Raw genomic sequence first — 23,776 nt, forward strand, 5'->3', positions numbered from 1 at the left:
AATACCACAAAGAATTGGTCGAAGCTGAGGTCTCTGATGTCTCAGCCTAATGGGAGTCGACCTGTCTCCAAACAGAAAGCTACCTTTAGCTGCTCCTTCATTCAGCGGCGTCGCCCAGCAGGTAGCTCTGCATGTTCGATTTGCTAGTTTTTACATTACATGCTCCTCCCGTCTTCTCACGGGATCTTTCGCTTGTAGCCAGTAATGTCTCCAACCGATACCGGTTTGTCACTCTTAGACCAGTTTAAGAAGGATTTTAGATGGTTGCTGTGTGCAACGACAGAAGACTCCACTCGGATGTTTATGTTCCTGTGTGAAAGCAGCAGAATTGAATTTCTGTGTATGCAAACAGCAACAGACTTGCGATATTCCCAGATTTATCCCAGTTATTATTGATCACATGACCACATTCAGTTCCAGACCAATAGCAGACTGACTGTTGAGTGGTTGCAGACCTGCTCCCGGTCTTTAAAGGCATCGAGATCACATGATCACTGCACACAGTGTGACTGTAGCATGAGCTTCTCCTCCGTTTCTGATCATCTGTGAAGTTACGAGAAGTGTGAACAAGTGTTGTCGTGTTGTAGTTTCAGCTGTTTAAAAATCGAAGTGCATGAACACCAACTTCTGTTTTTCCTTCTTCTTCTTCTTCATTTTTAACCCTCTCTTTGTTTTCCTTTCACTTACCTGCTGTCCCTGTTTAGTGAAAAAGATGGTGATGAAGTATTTTGTAGTAAATGTCTCGGCAGCATACTAACAGTTTATCCTAACATCGTGCTTTTTAGGGAGGAAATGGCGAGGGAAATGTCCGAACTTCTGGCTCGGTGGGTAGAAACACTCTATGTGGATCACACCTCAATGACCAATCAACTCACTCTTTGATCAAAGTTAATAGAAAATTTTAATGAGAATTGAACAAAAACTAAAACTGAATCATTTTTTGATTGTTGATGATCAAAAGTAAATTGAGCAGTGTTGATTACAGGGTTAATAATAACTATTTAGCCTCCACTGTAAAGAACATGATTTATTTTTCTTTTGTGATTTTGAAAGTCGGCCGTGTACACGGGGACGCCGTGGCCCGTTAAATGTCACCCAGCTGTTATTTCCCGCCTCCATCGCCCGGCCGCCGCAGAGGCTCCAGCTGCTCCTGTTTTTAAGATTTTACAGATAAAAGCTGTAACTTTCAGAAAAATGCAGAGTTAGTGGAGGATTTTATGCTGCTGCTTATTAAAAGTCCAGCTCAGCTTTAAACGTTGAAATGTTCACTTCATCATTTCAGAGACAAAATGATTTTGATCTAAATTTCTTTACTGTCCTGATATGTTAATGATAATAATATTTATTTGGAAATGTAAATATTTTCCTAGTTTAAAAAAAAAAAAAAAATTTACTAAGAAAACCTTTTTAGATGTTTTGGATTTTTGGAAGCAAATAAAAAGTAGTTTGTTTTCTCTCAAAGCGCTGTTTTAAAACAGGGTCCAAATGCTTTATTTCCAACAGTTTTTTTTCTTCTAAATTCAAATTCGAATTTGAATATTGTCTCTTCAAGATGTTATAGAGGCGATATGTCTAATATGGTTAGAAAACCCACCCACTTACTCTCTAACGAGGGGCAGCCAGTCAGAAGAATGTTGGCCCAAAGTGGGAGGAGCTAAAATGTTGCAAACAGAGGATGAACCAAAGGGCTGCTCTATTGGAGTCCAGGAATAAAAACATGGAGCTGGGAATGAGCCGAATAAATCTCCTTCAAGGTTTTTCTCTTTGGTCTCTGACTGGATGTTAAAAGGAGGGTGATGCGTAGCAAACAGCTGAGAGCACAGTCAAACCTGGACCTATGAGATAAGGACACAGTGCATGTGCTCCGGCAGGTGCTGCTCAGGTGGTACACCTTTTGATCCTAATGCTGGAAAGCATGCAGTACAGAGTTCCAGATCTTTGTCTTCAGCCACACAAACAGCTTTTTTCTGTAATTACCTCTGCAGATGAAACACAATTGAAACACACTTTGAAACACATGCTCCTTTGAAGGAGCAACTCGAGTTCCAGTGATTTACTGCCCAAAAATGTAAAGCCATGACTTTAATAGAGATTTAGAGTTCAAATTCTTCCTCCTGAAACTCCACCACAGAGAGTTATTCCACCTTTAACCTATAGCAGGTTAAACTGTCGGTCCCGTCAGATTACTGCGAGCATACGCTGTTTTCTGCCCGTGTTCCTGTCAGCATCCCCGCTGCTGTGAATGAGTGATGTCAGCTGAAGCCGTGCCAGTCCCTGCTTCCCGTGTTCGCCTGTCTGCGGTTAATTGGCGACAGGAAGCAGGGGCAGAAGGTGACTGCAGCGCTTGGCCACTTAGCACGCCAAAGTCACCACGTGCTTGTGAAAACACGCTCAGCAACCCCGGGTCTGAGGCCCAGCTCGGGCTAAACATGAGATCCAATAGGATTAGAGGAGCAGCGGGGTCCCGCCTCCAACTTCCCGGCGTTCTAAAAAGGGCAAATCCAGGTCACGGATTAATCAGGCCTGTCAGCAGCGCCGCAGAGGAGCGAGCAGCTGGAGGGTAGCCGCTGTTCTCTGCTGTCAAACGGTCATTCATAATTTAACAGAGCGAGCCGTCACGCTGTGGCGGCCACACGCCGACACAATGGAGGTGCTGTGTGGCTTCCTAGAGACTGAAACAGCATGCATTTTAATGATGTACTCACACCTTCTGTTCTTCTGGTCCTCTCCTTCTTTATAACGCTGCTGTCTGACACCCTCAGTCCTCCTCACCCTGACGTTCATAATGAACCAGCAGCTGTTTAAAGAACGTGGCGCTGCTTCTGTTCCTCGTGGAAAACTGGTTCCTGTCTCACCTGGTGACTTTCACCTGGGTGGAGTTTACTATGTGGGATGCGTCACTGACTGTGTTTCCATGCACCCTAATGAACTATTCAAGTCACAATCAGGCGTTATAGAACACATCCGGCCAACAAATCGTGGTTTGTCATCACTTCTGTGCAAAAGTTAAGGCCGTTCATCTCCATCAATTCAGTCGTTTTTGTCATCATTGCTTTGGGCAAACATATCCACCTCCGGGCTCCAGCGGCTGTGAGCCATGTTTCACTGCAAACGGTTGAAATATGAACCAAACTTCTGTACACCATAACTTCATTAATGATCAATAACCGTCCCACTTATGCTTCACACATCAGAAAAAAGAAGAAAACATTTGAGTTGCCTGGATGTAGAAAACCTTCCCCTGCGTTATTTTTCTTTTCTGAGATGCCGCTGTTGGGCTGTGCGATCATTTATCTCCAGGACCCAAAATTATAAATGTTAATAAGAAATCATTAAAATCTGATCCTCGCAATAATCCATCAAGTGTGCAGTTATAAATGGGATTTAGGTCCAGATATCCTGCGGCTCCTTTACTGAAGATTAATGGTCGAACAGGCCCGTTGGAGGCTTTCAAAAGCTAAAATGGAAATCAAACTTTAATGCTGGATGGTTTTTTCTACAACCTGGCAACTTAAGTCATTCTTAGTTACAGATTACACTATGAAACATTAGCAGATCAGTTCCAGATAATAATAAAACCATTAATTACAGAATTGCAGGTCTTTATAAATGAATGTTCTGCAGGTCTGCAGCATCCTTTGCCTCTGAAGCCACCACTTTAACTAATCTTATATCTGCACAAGCTAGAGAAACCTAATAACCTCAGTTCAATGGACCTGATCCAGAATTCCTCACAAAGAGCTTCTTTTCAGGACTTTTAAAATCTGAAACATGACTGAAGTTTGTCTCAGTATTTTAAGATTGAGATAAATGATCCCATCCTGTACGTTGAACAAAGACTTGATAATTTGATTTCTTCACTGGGTTGCTGAAACAATTCGCATCTATAGATGGCTATCACGTTTCAAATTCTTAGAGACTTCTGGGAAACACTAGATTGAAGTTTAAGAGCCGTATAACAGAAACCAACCCGAAACCTGCCCAGTCAGATACTCAAACAATGTAAAGGGGCCAGTGTAGATTGGAGGCAGGTAACCATGTAGGCCAATAAATAAATAAATAATTGACTAATACGCACAATAAGAACAACTCGTAAATTTTTCTTCCCTAATAAATTTGTGACTTTTATATCATGGATGGATGGAAAACCTATGAAGAATCCAACTGGGTGCATGGCACAGTCCTTTAATGACCCTAACAGCGACCCCCTCAGTAAACTCACCGATGTGGTGTCGGTGGAAATGGTCACCTGCTGACGGTCCCCCACAGTTCTCAGCTGTGGGTCTATGTCACTCACCTCTTGCATCCTTCTTCTGTTTCCTGTATTAGAGGTCCGCAGGTCCAGGCGTCCAAGGCGGCTGCGGGCACCAAGAAGTATGAGCTGAGCAAGTGGAAGTATGCTGAGCTGCGTGACGCCATCAATACCTCATGTGGTGAGTGTTTTCTTATTTACTGTTGCGCTGATAGTTTTCCAATAAAGATAATTGTTTGACATTATTTAATGGCTATCCACACTTCCCCAAGCATAAACTAGACATTCTACGTGCCATTGTGGGTTACAAAGACAAATTTTCACTCGTTAAATTTTTTTTTTTTATTGGATAGTCAACGTTCTCAGAGGATGAACCACTTACCAGAGGTTGATGCTTGACAGCTGCAAGGAAATTATTCAGATAACTGACAGTACACATATTGAGTACCTTAACGTTCCCAAAGGATGAATCTTTCCCATTTTGGACACAGTGGGAGCTTCACCCTGGTGCCACATTCAAGTTGAATTAGTTTCATGCATTGACCTTGTGCATTTTGCTCTGTCGAGAGAATCAAGTCCAGACTTTGCCTTTTAAGAAGTGCTTTTCAAAATAAGATCTCTTTAATAATTTATCACCAGAAATCTGTGATTTTCAACTCCAACTTTTCAGCCTGTCAGATTAGAGATTAAGATTGTAAATGATATAAATAACCTTTTTTTTTTTTACCTTGCCTTGAAGTATTAATATGTAATGGACATATTTACTGTGTATATTCATATTCCCAGAGGTTGAACCTTTTAGATTTTAATGAACCTGTAATGTCCATTGTTGTCTCCTAAAATTCCTAAACTTTATGTTAAACTCAGAGCTTCATGTCCACATTTTCCTTAAATTTGATGTTCTCTGTTCCTTTGTTCTCACTGGTACTTTAAAGCTACTTTCGTGATGGACTTCTTCTGGAAACTGAGCAGACTCTCCTTAAATTTTTTAAAGTCACTGTTCTTGGTCCTCAGAGGATTAATAATGGATCCGGTAGACATTTCTCCAGCACTGCTGTGAGGCGAAATATATTTAAAATGGCTCAATTTGACTGACAGACTTGAAAAATCCTAATTTTCTCAGAATGTTCATACTCCTCAGAGGATGAGCTCTTTGATTTTTTATTTTTAAACTTTTTTCCATTATCAGCGCGCTTCGATAGAAATCTGATCTTTAACGGTGCAATGACAGGCACACTGATGGGAATTGCTGATTGTATTCACACTCGCTGTTATTTTTATCGACCCCATGGTCTTCCTTTGTCCTCGCTCTGAGAATAGCTAAATGGTCGTAAAGGCTGTTTGTTCTGAGTGAAGAGTTCACTCCTCTTGTTTCCAGCAAATGGGCAGCTTTGACAGAATTGTTTGCCACCGCTCGCTTTCCACACCACTTAATTTTATTTTTGTAAACGCCGCTTCATTTTATGACCACTTCTCTCGTGTGGGAGTGAACTGCCGGTCGAGCAGAACAGAGGACAACTCTTTTAGCCAAACTCATCGTGATGATACCACAGCTGTAGCAGGTGCTTTGTCAAACAGAAGAATTTCAGTACGAGGTGATATCACTGTAACATATCAGAGTGTCGAACCTACTCAACCTTTACACTGACATTTAAAAAGCGGCTGATGATCCTATCCAGAATATGTAGAATGTGTTACCTGTGCCAAATTTGACTGTTATTGAATTGTTGTTATATAATTTAAAAATGTTAGAGGAAAAAAAAGTGTGATTTCATATTTGGACCTGCACAGACAGGAAAGAGACCCAAAGGCAACAAATACAGATATAATATGTCTATATAGGTCTTTTTTTAAGGAATATGTTCAGTTACTACGTAATGATAGCAGCGAGGCTGCTGGTTTTAACTGCTGCTCTGGCTGATTTGCTGGTTTAGCTGTAAGGACAAGAGCAGGAATGTTCTTCTACCATAAAAGGCCAAATTTTTACCCTTTAATGTTGTGTTGCATCAGTTCATTGAGGTCTGCAGGGATTTGTTTATGTCCAGTTCTGTCAAGGTCCTGCACCAGTGTTTAAATCAGGTTGAGGTCTGGACTTCGGACTGTTGGGGCACCTTGATTCTTTGCTTTTTCAGCCGTTCTCCTGGAGATTTGCTGCTTTGCTTGGGATCATTGTTCTTCTCTGTGACCCAGTTTGGTCCAAGCTTTATCTGTGGCACAGATGGCCTCATGTGTCTATAGAGTACTTTGATATACAGTTCATGGTCCACTCAGTGACTGGAAGGTGTCCAAACCATCATCCCTCCACCACGGTGCTGAAAGCTTGTCTCAGGTGTTTGGGCATTTCCATTCAGAAATTATTTGACTTAATAGGCTTCCAGTTTTTCTTCAGCTTCCATACCAACTGGTGGATAAAGAGGCCATAGGTGCTGGCTTTGCCCCTCAGCAGGCTACCAGAAGCTGGACAATAGGAAGAAAGTGGTCTAATAAGCCTCAGAACCCTGTTTGAGGTGTTACTGCTGAGTTGGACGGCTGTAAAATTGTAGCTTTTGTCATCAATACACAAAGCAGTTCCTGCTTTATCTAAGATCTAAACATGTCTTCCATCCCTGAAGCCGTTATCTCAATGTACAGGAGGTGGAACATCCAATCAGGGGACTCTGATAGTGGACGAACAAACTTTCATCCTTGGTTTGATTTTGATTCACTTATAAAAGAAAGTGAAACTTAAAGAAAACAGCCAAGAGGAGAATATCCGCCTGTTTCCTCTCTTTCTTTCTCAGTTTAACCTCAGAGATCACCTGTCCTTATCCACGCAGCAGGAAGCGTGGAGGACTGGGACAAGGAGGGTCGACGCCCGCCGGCTTCTCTGAAATGAATGTGCTGAGAGTCGCCTGCGGGCGGCCGCATATAAACACATAGAATGACTCGGTCAGCGTTTAACAGGCCGCTCACCTCCCCAGACAGAGGAGGGGATCGCATACTGATGCGATCACGTCCACAGCTACGGATCATCACGAGCAGCAGAATAAAAAAGTCCAGCGTCGAGGGCCTGTTGACACGCAGCGTATTCTGCAGAGGTTTCCGCTCGCCTCAACAAACGGAGGATGTTTTTTTTGTTCGTCTGGCGTTACCTAAGCACTTAGTGTGCATTATGCATCTCATTGCTTGGTGTTAGCCTTCGCACTCTGGATGATAAATTGAATGTGTGTGTTTTTCTTTCTTTATTTCCTTTCTTTCTTTATATATTACTGAAGTCATTTATCTGAATCGTCCAGATGAAATGTGTGCTTAATGCTGCTGCCTGCCTTCTCTCGGGGCGCGCGCACTACATTGATTATGTTGAGATGAACATCAGCGCCGTGTGTGGGGGAATCAACAAAAGTTGGTCCATCTGCCAATATTAATTATGTGAGTTTTAACGGTTCAATAATGTGGATTTTTTTTTGTCAACAAATTGTACTTTTTATGGCCAAAGGTTTGTGGACATAGAGAGCTGTATAATTGTACCCTAAAAAGTTCATAAATAACATCTATGTACATAAAAATCCACAGAGAAGATTTGTTTTTCCAAAATGTTAGCAATCAGGCAACCCAAACCAGCTGGAGAATTTAAATCTACAGCCACAGATAAAGCAAACCAACCTTCACTCAGTGCTTGCTCTCTGACAGCTGGTGACTAGTGGCCATGGCCCTGATTGCCCTTTAACCCTGTGGAGAATTTCTCATCCTAAATGCTTAGGAAACAAGCGGGGAAGTCACTGAGGGCGATCTTGTCGCTGGGCCTGTCACGTCTGCCATCCAAGGCCCGGATTTCAGTGACCTTCTACGTCTTATGGTCGCTGCTACTCGTCCTTATACTTGTGTCTGCCTGTTAAAAGGCTATAATCCCTTTATTTGATACAGCCTTTAGCCAAACACCGTCTGCTGCCTCAAGAAAACATGAATGAGGGAGTTTAATGTCAGGTAACCTCTGTTTAATATGGATTCCCAGCACCTGGTCCACTGCAGCCTCTGTGATTATGCAGTAAGAATTAAGCCCGGTTGACGGGATGTCGGACATTCACAGAAAAGGTCTGAACCAGTGAATCGGTCAGCCGTGCGCTGCTTCAGTTTGTGTTCACCCTCTTTGCTGTTTCAAACTTGAGGCGACTTTTGTTGTGATTTGGCGCTATATAAATAAAATTGAATTGAATTGAACATGACAGAAACAGTGAAAGCCAGCTCAGTGAAGAAATGGTTTCCCCACTTAAGTAAGAACAGAGCTCGGATTTTAACACCGACTTGAACTCAAACCTGATGACTCAGTGGCTGATTGGAGGAAGATGTGCAGCCAGCACTAATCAGAAGGTTGTTGGTTCGATCCCTGTCGGCTCCAGTCTGCATGGACAAGATACCAGCCCCAAATTGGTCTCCAATGCATCAGAGTATGAATGCGTTTGAATGTCAGCTAGTAAGCACCTAAATAAAAAGAGCCGCGAAAAAGTGCTCGTGTGAAACTGTGAATGAGGCGAACTGTGTAAAGTTTGAGTGCTCAGAGTAGCGGTGCACAAGAACCAGCCCACTTTCAATATGTAATTATCACCAAAGCTTTCAGTGCATGTTGTTATTAACTATTATTAAATATAATGGTGGAGTTGATGAAATCGGAAGGACAGCACTGCTTTTTCCAGAGCGACGGGGTTCAGACTCCTGTCAGATTCATGGTTCTCTGTTTGAATATGACTTTTACACAGATTCGTCCAAGTTCTCGGTTCTTTCAGGTTCTCCAGTTTTCAAATCGATGTACGTCTCTGAAATGTATTTGCAGAAGCTGTCAGTATTTCTTCTGCCTGATTTTCTGATCCTGTCTCCTCCAGACATCGAGCTGCTGGCCGCCTGCAGAGAGGAGTTCCACCGCCGGCTTAAAGTTTACCACGCCTGGAAGTCAAAGAACAAGAAGAGGAACACCGATACAGAGCAGCGAGCACCGAAATCTGTCACCGACTACGGTATGACGGGCGCCGCAGCGTTTATTCCTCTGGAGCTGTCTCTCTTTGTGTTTTTCCCACAGCGAGTGAAACGCTTTCTGCATTTTTCATGCACTCGGTACAAAAACAGCTCTCTCGTTTGCAGATTGACGTTGAAAGTACCTCAAAGTACCTCAAAAACATTTTTCGAACACTTCTAACTCCTTTTGTATAACCTTGTGGCCACAAAGGTCTCTCATCCATTTAATCTTTCTCTCTTATGTTTAAACTTACACTTGAAAGAAGGAAACAACCCGAAGCTTTACAGGAAGAGAGAAACACACTGAGCCTTGAACAGCCTGCAGGTCAGAGGTCACAGAGGTCGACTTTTGTTAGGATGTGAAGGAGTCTCAGATTTGTGCAGAACGGTGAGACGGATTTGGTTTGTGCACATTTATAAATGAGATCCTCTGACCTTAAAGATTCCTCTGAGCGATTTTAAACCTCTGAAGTCTCCAAAATCTGAAACTGATTCACCGTGCTGGACTCTGACCAAACAATGCCTTCATTTGAATGCCAGACTTTATAAAGACGAGCACTTCGGTCTGTCGGGGTCGCTGACAGCTTGCCGTGATTGTCAGTCAGCAACAAGACGAGCAAATGGACTCAGTCTCTCACCTCTCCACCGCCATCACCTCATTTCCTTGTGCCACACGTTGAGTTGTCATGACGACAAAGAGCTCTTATTCAGAGCTGTCTATTGTGTGCACTGCTCAGACTACAGATTGGTCCACGAGCCCCCACACGCATACTCTCTTTTATCCCTCATCCTTCATGTGAGAGTCGCAGCTTTTGTCCTGCTGCTGCTTCGACTCCGGACATGTGACATGTGCAGCCGTCAGAAGATCCGGCTTTAACGGTGGCCGTGGCTCCGTGTGTGAAGGTGATGACATGTATTTATAATATCCGATCCCCAAATCACTCCCAGGGTCTTTGACGTGAGCAACCCCCTCTCTGGTTTTCTGTCTAACATCCACACTCATTAGCACCACGTGTGTCAGTTTTCACACGTGGTGCTGCACCGCTGTGTTGCACCAGAGTGTCGACAGAACCATCATGATGATTTATGCTTGCGTAGAGCTTCAGATGTAGTCTGTATAAGAGCCTGCTGCCCGTCACCAGGCGATGGGGTTTCTATCATGTTGGTACTGGTTCATTCTAAAACCGGAGGAAACGGCAGGACAAACGTGGCAGTACATCTTCTCGTGCTCTGCATCGATGTGATGTGCAACAGGTTACGGAGCAGATGCAATGCAGACGCAGATTTAAAGCCCCCAAAAGTTTTAGATTTGATGAGTCGCATATTTATGTTTAGTTACGTGTAAAAATCTGACTCTCCGTTCCTCCGTGTCGCCCTTTTTCTCGTTGCCGCTGCTGAACACGCCTCACTAACACCTGACTGAGACATGATGTCGAAGCGCGGTGCTGTCTGATACCGTCAGTGTTCATGTCTTCATTCTCATGTTCTCATTCATCACTGTTATCATAAAGTGTCAGTGTTGCATCACTTCCTGTGTGTGTGTACGTGTAACCTGGCATGTTTACTTTCAGATCATGCACCACCTGTGAAAACAGCATGTAAGTGGTCCTCTAGTGTGTAATGCTACTTACACCCCGCCGCCATTACTAACCCCTTCCTCCCCTCCCGCTCAGCCCTGGGATCGCTGCTGGCCTCAGGCTTGTGCTTTCGCTAGTAAACGTACTTTTTTTCTGTGGTAGGAGTAGGAAATAGATGGTGGATGGGTTTCCGTAGCAACTGCTGCCTGTATTGAGACATTATTTGGGCTTCTTTTTTAAGCACCATTTTGTCTTTACAAGCAGCGTGCTGGTGCCAGCTCTCGCCTGCCTGACAGCCATAACGCTTTGATAAAGAGTGGAGGATATTCCTGCGAGCTCTTTAGGCTGCTGTTATTGATACTCCCACAGAAAGGACTTCTCAAGGAAGAGGAGAGGGAGGGAGAGGAGGACAGAAGGCTTTCTGGGTTTTCAGGGTAGTTGGCTTCTGTTTGGCGAGGGATGATAGCATCATGTTTACTGCGCTGTGACGGGAGGAAAAGGCCGCCACGCCGGCTGATCGGAAGAGAAACGTAGTAAAAGAAGTCATCAGTGAAGCAGATGGCTCACTCCCCTCACTCCAGACTTAATGAAGAGTTTAGATACACGACAGCCTGTTCAGCTGAGCAAGGCACAACAGGGAGATTGAACTCTGAGTGACCAAAGAGGTTTATTTTAACAGGTATACATTCGAAATTGTCCCTAAAGATGAGGTAGATCATGTCATCAAGACTTGAACTCAAAAACACTGGAGAAAAAAGGTCAGGTCAGCCAGAGGAAACCAAAACATGTTTTATTGCTTGTTCCTGCTGAGGTTTTTTTGTTTTGTTTTGTTTTTTAATACAGTTTTCTCAGTCATTTAAGAAGCTCTTCAACAATATTAAAGCTAGCAAGTGAAGCTGTTGACGTCTGGACTGTATGTTGTATAAAGCAGGAGAAAATGTGGAAAGTCTTGAAACAAGTATCTGGATTTTCAGGCTGAATTTTGCCCTTAAAGGTTAAATCTGCAGCAGCAAACATCAGCTCCTCCAAAACCAAAGTGAACCAACACAGATGGACTAATCGCAGTTACCGATGGCCCACTGACCAAGTAAAGAGTGTCACTTATCATGGCTCATCAGCAAGAACTGTACAGCACGAAACTAGATAATTACAGGCTCATTTCAGAGACTCCAACCCATCTAGAAGTCAATGCAGTGCAACCTGAGAACAGAGGTTATAATACAAAACCACAACATCAATCCCTACAACATTACAAATAGCCAGAGCATGGTGTGCCTACCACCATAAATTGGACACCACCTGGAAAACACAAACGAACGTCGGCCCAAAACATCATGGAACTGTGATGGCGACCTGAAGGAGATGGATCTGGTGTGGGTAAGCCGGGTTGGGCCCAGATGGAGGCAGATCAACAATGTCGTCCAGGGATGATGAGGACTCATTCTCACTGTAACGTTCCAGAACTGCTCCCAATGAAGACATCTGGAAGAACACGTCAGCTACCTTACTTCCAAAGGCAGATGGAGACTCGGGTCACTCATCAGTTTGTTCATTCATACGTGGTACACGGCAGCGTGCAGCAATTCATCCACAGAAACCAGTTCCACCCTTTGTCAGTGCTATCCTGTGCGTTCGTCAGCCTTGAAGCCTGAACCCTCCTCTCGACCCCTCGTTGAGTCACCTCGGGTACTAAAATACGACAAACGGTAATCAACAGGCCGAGTGAATGCAGCAGGGAGTTCAGCACAAGTACCTCTCTGAAGGATAAACCTCCATTTCTGCTGCTTCTTCTAAACAAAGAAAGCTGATTTTTTTTTTCCCCTCTTTTTTGGCGTTTTTCTTTTGAAGTTTGCTGACGCCTGGAGGTGAAGTTTGTTTTCTTGGTTTCTGAGGTGGTTTGTAGGTGACGGCTAAACAAAGCGTTGCTTTGTAGAAGATTGTTTTCTCACTTTTTTTTGAAACGCTGCAAAAAACCAAAACCAAACAGACCTAAAGATGTTTGAAACCAGGTTTAAAATAACACGTTGCCTTTTTCTTCCATTTGTCAGCTTGAGAAATGGAACAAAAAGGCAATTTATATCAACACGAGCTGACATGAATCGAAAACTAGATTTTATTTTGTGAGTTTCTTTCTGAAATGTGATTTTCTGCAGATTAAATGTCCTTTATCACGTAGAGAAGCTTCTTCAATCTCTGTAGAGTATTACTTTACACTCCACTTTTTAGAAAGATGCAAATTGTTTTTTAAATGTTTCTCACGAGTGTACAAACCCCTTCGTAAACATCTGGCATCTGCTTCACGTCTCGCTGATTTCTTTGCTCTTCCACCAGCTCTGCTGTGATCTCTAACCCTCCTCCTCTTCCTCCTCAGCTCTAACAGCAGGACTCACTGACTGCACTTAGACATGGAGACCAGGGAATGGGCTCTTTGTTCAGACCTAATGGGAGTACGGCAGACGGGGCTTCATGTTTACATGCTGTGGGTTAATGGGAAATATGAAAAGGAGATCAAACATTTGACCAGGTTGTGCTGATTGAGATTCTGTGTTTAGTCCTGTTCCTGAGCCTTGACCTGTGTATTAACAGCTGTAGATATAAAGCAGCATTTCAGTAGAAGGTTCGTGGTCAGGAGTCCATGTGAATCGTAGACAAGCGCAGGGTAAGATTTAAGCATGAGAGCCAAAAGCAACAATCAGATATGAGCCCGTCCTGAGTTTATGCTGGTTGCTGTCCTCACAAACAGCAGACAAAGCTTTTGGATTTGTTTCATCCAAAAAGTGTGCAGGCCTGTCAGACTTTACATGCATTTCAAAGATGACTCAGTGCACTGATGGAGATGACCGCTGGAAAAAGAGATTTAACTTTTTTTCTGAACTTCCTGTGTTGAGATTCCCATCGTTTAGGCAAGGCAAGTGTATTTATATAGCACAATTCAACAACAAGGTGATTCAAAGTGCTTTACAGAGACATTAAAAAACAAATAAAAAGCATGATTTAAAATTGATTAAAAAAACAGTAGATACAATCAGAACAGTAGATAAAATCAGTAGTTAAATGTAAGTTTTGAAATTTAAGCTTAAAAGTGTGGATTTGGTGCTTTATTCAAATGCAGCTGGGTGGGTGAGTCTTCAACCTGGATTTAAATAAACTGAGTGTTTCAGCTGATCTGAGGCTTTCTGGGAGTTTGTTCCACATATATGGAGCATAAAAGCTGAATGCAGCTTCTCCGTGTCTGGTTCTGACTCTGGGAACTGATAAAAGACCAGATCCAGATGACCTGAGGGATCTGGAAGGTTCATACTGGGTCAGGAGGTCATTGATGTATTTTGGTCCTAAACCATTCAGAGCTTTATAGGCCAGCATCAGAACTTTAAAGTCTATCCTCTGACGGACAGGCAGCCAGTGTAAAGACCTCAGAGCTGGACTGATGTGGTCCACTTTTTTGGTCTTAGTGAGGACTCGAGCAGCAGAGTTCTGAATGAGCTGTAGTTGTCTGACTGATTTTTTTTTTAGGTAGACCTGTAAAGAGGCTGTTACAGTAATCAAGCCTACTAAAGATGAATGCATGGACTAGTTTTTCCAGGTCCAAGACATCAGATCTTTTATCCTTGAAATATTCTTGAGGTGATAGTAAGCTGATTTTGTTATTGTCTTAATGTGTTTTTCTAAGTTAGGTCTGCATCCATCACTACACCCAAATTTCTCGCCTGGTTTGTGGTTTTTAGGTGTATAGATTGAAGTTCTCTGGTGACCTGTAATCGTTTTTCTTTGGATCCAAAGACTATTACTTCAGTTTTGTTTTTGTTTAGCTGGAGAAAATTGTGGCACAACCAGTCATTAATTTCCTCAATGCATTTACCAAGAGCCTGTACAGGGCCTCGGTCTCCTGGTGACATTGTGATATATATTTGTGTGTCATCTGCATAGCTGTGGTAGTTTATTTTGTTGTTGTTTATAATCTGTGCCAGTGGGAGCATGTAAATGTTAAACAGAAGGGGTCCCAAGATGGAACCTCGGGGAACTCCACATGTGATACTTGTCTGCTCAGATGTGAAGTTACCTATTGATACAAAGTATTTCCTGTTTTCTACGTATGTTTAGGGGAATACTGACGCAAGGTCAAGCAGCCTCTGACTTACAGTGCTGTGTTGATGTCAAGAACAAGATCATTTAAACTCAACACAGGTCAAGCTTTTTTTTAATCACTTGCATTTTAATGTACTTTAATTGCAGATTTGGTATATGCAAGTTTGCCTTAAAAGACTTTCATGTCAGCTGGTAAACACGAAGCTGCATCCTGTAACCAGATCTTCTAGTAGAAAAAAGGACAAACTTGAAGGTTACGAAGCTACCAATGACACCCCTACGGCTTTAATTAGATGTGCCTTTAAAACACCTTAAAGTTTGTCAGATTAAATGTATGTAAAACTGTATCTACTGAATTCACAGAGGTTGAAGGTAGATATTATTTACCAGGATCAGCCTCTCTTTTCCAGTTTTTATGCTAATCTAAACGGTCGCTGCTGTTTGGAGTGCTACTGAGTAAAATGCAAAAATATTCCTTTAAACTGTCCAGTTTGAGAATGTCAGATGTAATTTGTGCTCAGGCAGCTGTTGTTAATGTCTGTATGCTCACTGCAACTCACTATTGTGTCTCTTGCATAATTAACGAGGCCGAGCAGCTTTTAGCTAAAACACTAAAACGAGCTGTAAACATTGGAATTAGTAAGTTCAGATAAAAACAACTCCAGCCTTTTCTTTCATGTCATTAAGCAAAAAACTAAAGTTTTAAACATCCTCTGAGCCTTAGTGTGGTTTGTTGGAATTCTTACCCTCGTCTCCAAGTAGAAAACTATTTTTTTTAAAAAACAACAACAACAACATGTTTTTGTCTATCTTTAGTCTGCAAAGAACTCTCTTTACTCTGCTTCATAAGTTAATGCACAGGTTGATAAACAGGAAACAGGATAAGCTACATTTACCATAACCACTTCCCAGGCTACTGCATGTAAACATGGTCTCTGATTTATGAAAGACTCCTAACTTTTTTTTAATATATTTCCCTCTGCATCCAATCAACAGCCCAGCAGAACCCAGCCCCACCTATACCGGCCCGGCAGTACGAGGTGGCGATGAACCGGCAGCAGCGCTACTTCCGCATCCCGTTCATCCGGCCGAGCGACCAGTACAAGGACCCCCAGAACAAGAAGAAGGGCTGGTGGTACGCGCACTTCGACGGACCCTGGATCGCCAGGCAGATGGAGCTGCATCCCGATAAACACCCAATCCTACTGGTGGCAGGTCAGTACAACCCAGATATCTGAGGGAGGCAAAGACTGAGCATGGAAATAAATCTCTGTCTTTACCTTACGTTATACATTCACCTGTGTTGGAAACATTTCTGCACACATATGTTAGTCGACAGTGGCCGGGTTATTCTGTTCTTTGAGAGTCTATCCATCTACAGACTAAATGAAACAACATATATATGCACCAAGTTAAACACAGTTACACCACCCATTGGGCTGCATCACAGTATGACAGAGTGAGTGACAGGCATAAGGAAACAAGCAGTTAAAGAGTAGAAGAAAAAAACGAGAAGAAAGGGTGGAGGTGGAGAGGAAAATCGATGAGTTGATTCTGCGACAGCCACAGAAAGAAATGAAATCAGAAGCAGCACTTCGCTGTTAATCAATGTTCAAGACTTTGACTTTGTGCGAGTGCAGCAGATTGATTATATTCGAGTCATAATGCACCGTCAGGTCGTTCTCCGTAGAGACGCAGAGGCTTTTATTTTTAGGAGGCCCGTGCAACGAATCATCAACCGCGATTTGACGAGCTCTCCTTCGAGAATGCCAGAAATCACGCGTCAGCTTTTATCAGAACATTAGAGCGATACGCTGCAGTTTTCATTCTACATGACTTTATTCAGTTCAATTTAATTTAATTTATACAGCGCCAAATCACAACAACAGTCGCCTCAAGGCGCTTTATATTATAAGGTAGACCCTACAATAATACATACAGAGAAAAACCCAACAATCATATGACTCCCTATAAGCAAGCACTTTGGTGACAGTGGGAAGGAAAAACTCCCTTTTAACAGGATTAAGAGATTAATAACAAGAATGATTTAATGCAGAGAGGTCGATTAACACATAGGGAGTGAAGAAGAAACACCCAGTGCATCATGGGAATCCCCCAGCAGCCTACACCTATCCAGAGTTACTAAGAGAGGATTCAGGGTCAGCTGATCCAGCCATGACTATATGCTTTAGCAAAAGGGAAAGGTTTAAACCTAATCTCAAAAGTAGAGTGTCTCCTGAATCCAAATGGGAAGCTCCATAGAGGAGGGGCCTGAAAACTGAAGGCGCTGCCTCCCTTTCTACTTTTAAATACTCCAAATGTTGCAACACTACTTGTTTCGCCGTCAATTTTCCTCAACACCTCACTTCATATTTATCATATTTCATATTTGTCTGTAGAGAGGGTCTAGCCTAGGACCCTTACTGGATACAGGCGCCCCCAGGTGGGAATCGCACTTGCGAATCCCATTCCAAAGCCGTGCAGTCTTACCACTACGCTATCCAGCTGCAAGCCTCCTGAATATGTGCCTTTCATAAATGCCTTCCTTTTTTTTTCCTCAGAAATTTCCCTCATTCCAACAGTTTACCTTGTCGATAACATTCAGTTTTTACTTAAATGTAATCCCTTGATTGACCTGATATGCTGCTCTTTAATTCCCGTGTCTAAAAGAGATTTTATGAAAGTAAATGTTTAACTGGGGATAAACATTTACTTTGAATTGTTAAAGTGTGCCTGGGATTTCTTTAATTGTCCTCTATACAGAGCACTTCAAAGAAAAACAATCTGGAATCTTTTTCCAGTTGCATTAAAGAAAAAAGGTTTGAAACTCCAACATTTGTCAGAGCAAAGTGTAATATTTGTATTCTATTGATAACATAATATAACAGATATCCACAGATGCTGCTGCATCCTCCCACAATTTGCCAAATTAAATGAAAGCGCCTGAGTGAGTGTTTGTGTCAGAACAAGCTGTAAAATCGCAGATTGTACCAAATGACGAGTACAACAACAGTAAAGAAGGAAAAAACGAAGCGTTTGTTTTGTTCACCCACCTGTCTGAGCATATGTGTGCTGATGAGTTCAAACATCACAACTCCTAGCAGCATATTTCTCAACTTTAATTTGGCTCTGAGGGCTGCACTCGTCTGTGGGTTTGAGGCTTTATGAAAGCGAGTCACGGCTGTGCAGGATGTGTGATTTGAACACTGTGAGGTCGTCGGTCTCAGAAAGCTCATGTCGTAGGGAAATAGCTGCTGTTTTGCAGCCGCTGTGTTCAGACGGCGTCAGTATGTGGGTGAGTAACTGCCTCATATGACACTCAGAGAGCACACTGCTGCAACTTGTTATTGCCTTAACAGCTGTAGATACACACTGAATGTAAATTGCAAGCATTGAATATGTTTGGTGGAATAAAGGCATTGAATGCTTCTAGGGCTACAGATTTAATTCAGACTGTTAAAGTGGGCCTTAAACACTCTGTGATTTCAGATATTAAGAGGCAGTATCATTCAGGGCCATTTTCATTCTGGGACTCTTAAGAGGGTTTAGTTAACCTAAACACGCAATTCATGTTTCTGCCCATAAAATTTTGGTTGTTGGTTTTTAATTTTCAGTGTTGTACTGCTGTATAGTTTTTTAGTATTACAGAGGTGTATTTGCACTAACTGGGAACATTTGGTCTGCTAAAAGAGCTGAAATTGAGTATAAATATGCTCTGTATTAGCGTTTGTCTCCTTGAGGGGCCCTTCCTTTAAAGACCCCCAAACATCTAATTGGCCAGCTTCTGGAAGCCTGCCGGCAGCACCAGGAGCTTGTCAGTTGTACTGCTCGTACTTTGCGGCAGTCACGATGTTTGTCTGCTGTTCCTGTTGAAAATGAAGCAAAATTACTTTTAGCTACTTTTAACTCATTATTTGAAACTTTGGCTGTGTAATGTAAAAGTAGATAGCAACCACATCTATAAAAAAAGATTATTGGTGAAATATTTAGAAAAACTTTGTATTGTGTTTTTTTCCCTTTGTTCACATTTAAACCCCATTTACATAATCTCTATTTAAGATGACGTTATTTTTAGCTAACATTTTAGATATGCTAGCAGCAGCTCTGGGTTTTTTGTCAGTTGTCAACATGTTTCACAATAATGTCTAATTTTACCACCATAATTTCTCCCCATTTTAGAGATAAAAAACTTTTTTAGTTTATGGTGCAGTTTAACAACATTTATACATTTAGTATTTTAGCATGCTAACATGCTAAGTACATACATTTAAGCTAATAACATGGTAAAAAAATATATATATACTGTATCAGAACATTATTATCAACATTATTCTCGTGTCGTAACAAAATATTTCAGAGGAAGTTAAAAATTCTTACATTTTTTAAACAAAGGCTGTTAAGGCTGCTAACCTTACGAACGTTAGTTTAGCATTATATAACAATATGCACAACAAAGAAATGTGTTCAAGATGTTAGCATTCAACATTTTATTTAAGTTTGATATTTTTGTTAAATATCAAACTGATTTGTGTAAATATGCAATCATATTTAGCTTTACATTTATTTTGTGGCATTTATTATTAACACAACTTTTATATTTTTCTTTAAAGGGTTTATAACTCTCATAGACATCTCTCCCATTGTTTTCCTATTTGAGACTAATAGCAGCTTTACACTTTAACTAATTTATTCTTTAACTTTGTATTAAACTTTGAGCAAACTTAGAATCGGAGAGGATCTAAAATAGTAAATAATTAAATGAATGCATTGAAAGAAGAAAAATGGCTAAAATGACTTTGCTATCCAGAGAGAAATACATTTCTTTATACAACAGGCATCTGCACTTGGTTCTCTCAGTTAAGTAAAACTTCCAAATGAGAGATGTGAACTATTGCCACAGACTCGTGGTGGTTTTCCAGTGTGAAACTATTCTGCAAGCATTTTTGTTGACAGTGCAGTTGGCCTTGTTTGAGTTCCTCATCACTGCGTTTCACGTCTTTTTTTTCTTTTCTGACTCGTTTCTTCTCACAGGAAAGGACGACATGGAGATGTGCGAGCTGAGCCTGGAGGAGACGGGCCTCTCGAGGAAGCGGGGTGCCGAGATCCTCCCCCGGCAGTTCGAGGAGATCTGGGAACGCTGCGGCGGGATCCAGTACCTCCGCAGCGCCATCGAGAGCCGGCAGGCGCGGCCCACCTACGCCACAGCCATGCTGCAGAGCATGTTCAAGTGACGGGGCCCGGAGGCGGGGCTTCGCGCTGCAAACAAAGGGACGAATGCACCAGCTACCTGACACAGATGGAGTGCGGGCGCGCTGCACAGGTTCTGACTCCAGGGCGTTCGACGTGAACGGCGTTTTGTTTTTCTCAACTGTCCTTTTGTTTTTCCTCCGTTTGATGAGTTTTCGTTCTCACTGGCTTTTGGTTCCTCAGTGGGGGCAGGGCGGGGAAGTTTTGCATTGAACCCTATGCAGAAACGAAAAATCATGCTAAATGATCACATCCGGTTGTTTTCCAACATTTCTGTAACATGTGTGCAAGTCTAACTATGAGGCCTTAATACTACTTTAACAGGGTTTAAATGCTGAAAGGTAGGACTTTCTGTTTGTTTATTCAAAGCTGCCTCCCCAGAACAAGTTTAATTCCTCTGTAATTATGCATTCCTGATGATCCTGATGATTACACTGAAATCTCACAGGTGTGTCGCTTCCGTCTTAACAGCTAGCTGGTGATCCCGCTCCGACTTAAAAGCTGCTGTTTACGTCGTCTTCATGCGGTTATTGGAGGGTGAAAAAGAGAAACTCGCACAAGGAGCTGCAAGCTCTCACCACACGAGGCTGCATGCATGGGTGTCCGATTATTCCACCGAATTAAATCCAATATTTACAAATACTTTTTTTTTTTAATTACCTCCTGTTTTTCCAGCTGAATGTAACTTGAGACCTTGTTGATTTTTTCATGTCGTGATTCTTTTGTTTCTTCTCATCGTATGTGATTTAAATTAGTAAAGGGTCCAAAAACCTTTTGAGACCAAACGTGGCTCCGGACATGAAACCTTGTTTTTGGTTTTTTTCCTCATTAGCGGAGCCCCATCCATGATTAATTTCTGTTTAAGGAGCCGAGCAGAAAATGTGAATTAATTATGCAACTGCTGAGTGCTGAGATACGACTCCACGTGTTCGTGGTGTTTTTCAGAACAGATCAGCGCCGCAAAAAGAGACCCGAATAACTCAGCCATGCTTCAACACTTTGAATTTGATTTGTTTAGTAATTTGCAAGTGCAGCGAATCCCAAGGTAGCACAAAACAATATGGTTTGGAATCAGTTGTTAAGATATTCTGTCAGACTGGACATTTCCCTGCTGTGTGAGAAGCTTTCGAGCACGAACTCTACGATGCACTGGTACTTGGCCTCAAACTGGAACATTCATATAACACTGAATATTTTCTATAGGGCGGTATGTGCAGACAGCAGTGTTATTCCTACTGGAATGTAAAAGTTTATTTTTCAAAGAACAGTTTCTACTTCATCGGCTTGGGCACATGAGATCGTCAAGCAATAAATCACACAAACTCAGCTAAGAAGGAAAAAACAGGCCTCTTTTGTCATTACTTAGAAGAAAAAAAAACAACAATGACAGACAATCTGTGGTGACGTCGCACTGCGTTATTCCCCCGAGCCTGTTTGTTCCCAAGCTTTCTGTTCCCCCTTTGATGCTCTGCACAAGAAAAATGTGGCTGAGATTGTCTGAAAGCATGAACATCTGTCTTGTTGCAAAGTAGCCGAACCCCTTTACAGACAGCGATAACAGCACAGCCAGGATGGATCTGATAGTTGATGAAGACGGCTCACTTACCACCAGCTAAATTTAAAAAGAACCTAAAACTTGATTTAAACATTACTTTATTAATCTCAGAAGTAGATTATATAAACAACTGCATGTAGCAGAGGGGTTTAATATAAGCATGCTCTGCATAGCCAGGCTTTTGTTTTAGCTGCTTTAGCTGGCTATACAAAACCTGAATTATCACAAAAGAGGCTGACTCAGGTTTTTGGCATTGGGCTCTGAGCACGATCACTGAAAAGGGGAATTTAATTCCCACATCGTAAACAAACGAGGCCCAATTTGTATCTGAGACATGCAACAATATAAGGTCATCAAAAACCATATATCACACGTCAACATCAACAATTGATGAAATCATACCATTTGGGTACTAATTAGGTTAGAACGACTGCTATCAATAGTTAAGTGAGTCCTTTTGGGACATTTCCTGTTAAAAGCTGCGTACAGTCTTGCCTACTGGAGCCAGAGAAAGACTAGAAATGCCAACCAAACTGATCAGAGGGTCAGATTACAATTTTGGACCCACTGCGAGCTTGGTGTGTGGGCCTCTTCCACAGCAGACATGTTGACCTAGCTCGGTTCCATTTACTAAGCCATCGCACTGAACCAGGAGCCGAGTGGACTGCGGCCATTGTTGATAGACACAAAATGTTTTGCTGGGGAAAAGGCCCATCATCAGTGTGGGGGGAACTGCAGCAGGACTATCTTGGAGACCGTATAATCTTCATGATTCATTTTGCCAAATAATAGCTTTAAAAAACATCAACATGGAAAATCAGACTGGTCCAGGAATTTTCATTTGTAAGGATTCCAGCCGTGTTTGAAGCAGGTCAGAAAACCTCAAATTTCTTCAGTAAAATCTGTACCAAATACAAAGATCAACTTCACCAAGCTTGGCATTTGTATATAATGTGCCAGTACACGTGTTAATGCTGAGTGTAAAGGGGACGCGCTCTGAGCTTTGCCGTCATTAAGACCTCAGTGTTTGTTTTAACCAAGTGATGACCTCGAGATATTTTCCTCCATAACATGCAAAGAAAGTCTTGTGGATTTGCTGCGATCTGTTTCTCGCCACACATTGCAATCATTCCTGGGGAAGCACTGCCTTTGTCCACTGTCATTTTTCTAACGCTGATCTCTAACGGATGAATAAAAGCATTCCATGTTTCACTCACCTCTCGCCTCCTCTTTTCCACCTCAGAGCAAATGCTTTCAAAATGAAGAAGATGGAGTTTTATTCAGCACAGTTTTGTATTTTCAACTACTGATTGTGAAACAAACACATAATATTTTAAGACTTTAAATAAGAAAAGTCCACATTACAGTCATTGGGGGAGGCTTCCCTCCCCACACAAGCAGCAATAACCATCAGTAGATGCATTGATTTGAGACAAAAACAGCGAACAGTGTTTACATCAATAAGACGACAGCATTTGGGAAGTTTAAGTATCGGTTTGATCTGTGACATGATCCGTGCGAGTAAGATTAATCCTGAGAAAGGTAAGATTTGGTCTTACTACCTACGACTTTAATGGAAGATCATTTGACTCCACAGAATTCATTTACAAGTATAACGCCATATAAATGAAACTAAAAACAAAAAGCTTCTTTTGTTCTGTTTTTTTTTTTCAGTTTCTAACACAATGAAAAATGTGTCCCGAGCCTCTCAGCAGGAAGAGATTTACAGGGCCCGCTCACCAGTTTTATGGTGTGTTCATATCAAACATGAATACCGTTGCATTGGGATGCTTATTGTTATTGTTAATTATTGTTATCCAAATAATTTGTTCTTTAAAATGCCAAATTACAGTTATTTACTTGCATTGCTGAGCAGAATGACAAACTGAACGTTCTGTTTGATTCATTTCTGGCTTTTCAGAATAGAACTGCATGGCGGCTTACATTTGGGCAAAACCACGTCAGTTTTCAGTTTGACTAATAAACCATATAATTTTTAGTTTTAAGCAAATATTTCTGACAGATTTCCAAAATATTTGTTTTCCTGTGCCCAGTGTAATAAGCACTTACATA

General features: G+C 41.9%; 1 protein-coding gene across 5 annotated transcripts in view; it reads left to right on the forward strand.

The window, feature by feature from the left end:
* Positions 1–22,919, forward strand: part of LOC146558463 (unconventional myosin-VI) — a 151,157-nt gene extending 128,238 nt beyond the window's left edge. For 2 of the 5 annotated variants that reach the window (XM_085247566.1, XM_085247567.1), the window contains 5 exons: positions 4,330–4,433; positions 9,109–9,240; positions 10,810–10,836; positions 15,898–16,116; positions 19,933–22,919. In XM_085247566.1, coding sequence (XP_085103692.1) covers positions 4,330–4,433; positions 9,109–9,240; positions 10,810–10,836; positions 15,898–16,116; positions 19,933–20,132 — 682 coding nt within the window. In that variant the 3' untranslated portion in view covers positions 20,133–22,919. Of the gene's footprint in view, positions 1–785; positions 825–4,329; positions 4,434–9,108; positions 9,241–10,809; positions 10,837–15,897; positions 16,117–19,932 lie in introns of all 5 variants that reach the window. The other 3 variants (XM_085247564.1, XM_085247565.1, XM_085247568.1) reach the window with 3 other exon arrangements.
* The last annotated feature ends 857 nt before the right edge of the window (positions 22,920–23,776 follow it).

This window comes from Mchenga conophoros, linkage group LG15, assembly GCF_057382185.1.
Source record: "Mchenga conophoros isolate Kocher_MC1m ecotype Shallow Benthic linkage group LG15, M_conophoros_male_GT1.1, whole genome shotgun sequence".
In the NCBI taxonomy this organism is placed as follows: Eukaryota; Metazoa; Chordata; class Actinopteri; order Cichliformes; family Cichlidae; genus Mchenga; species Mchenga conophoros.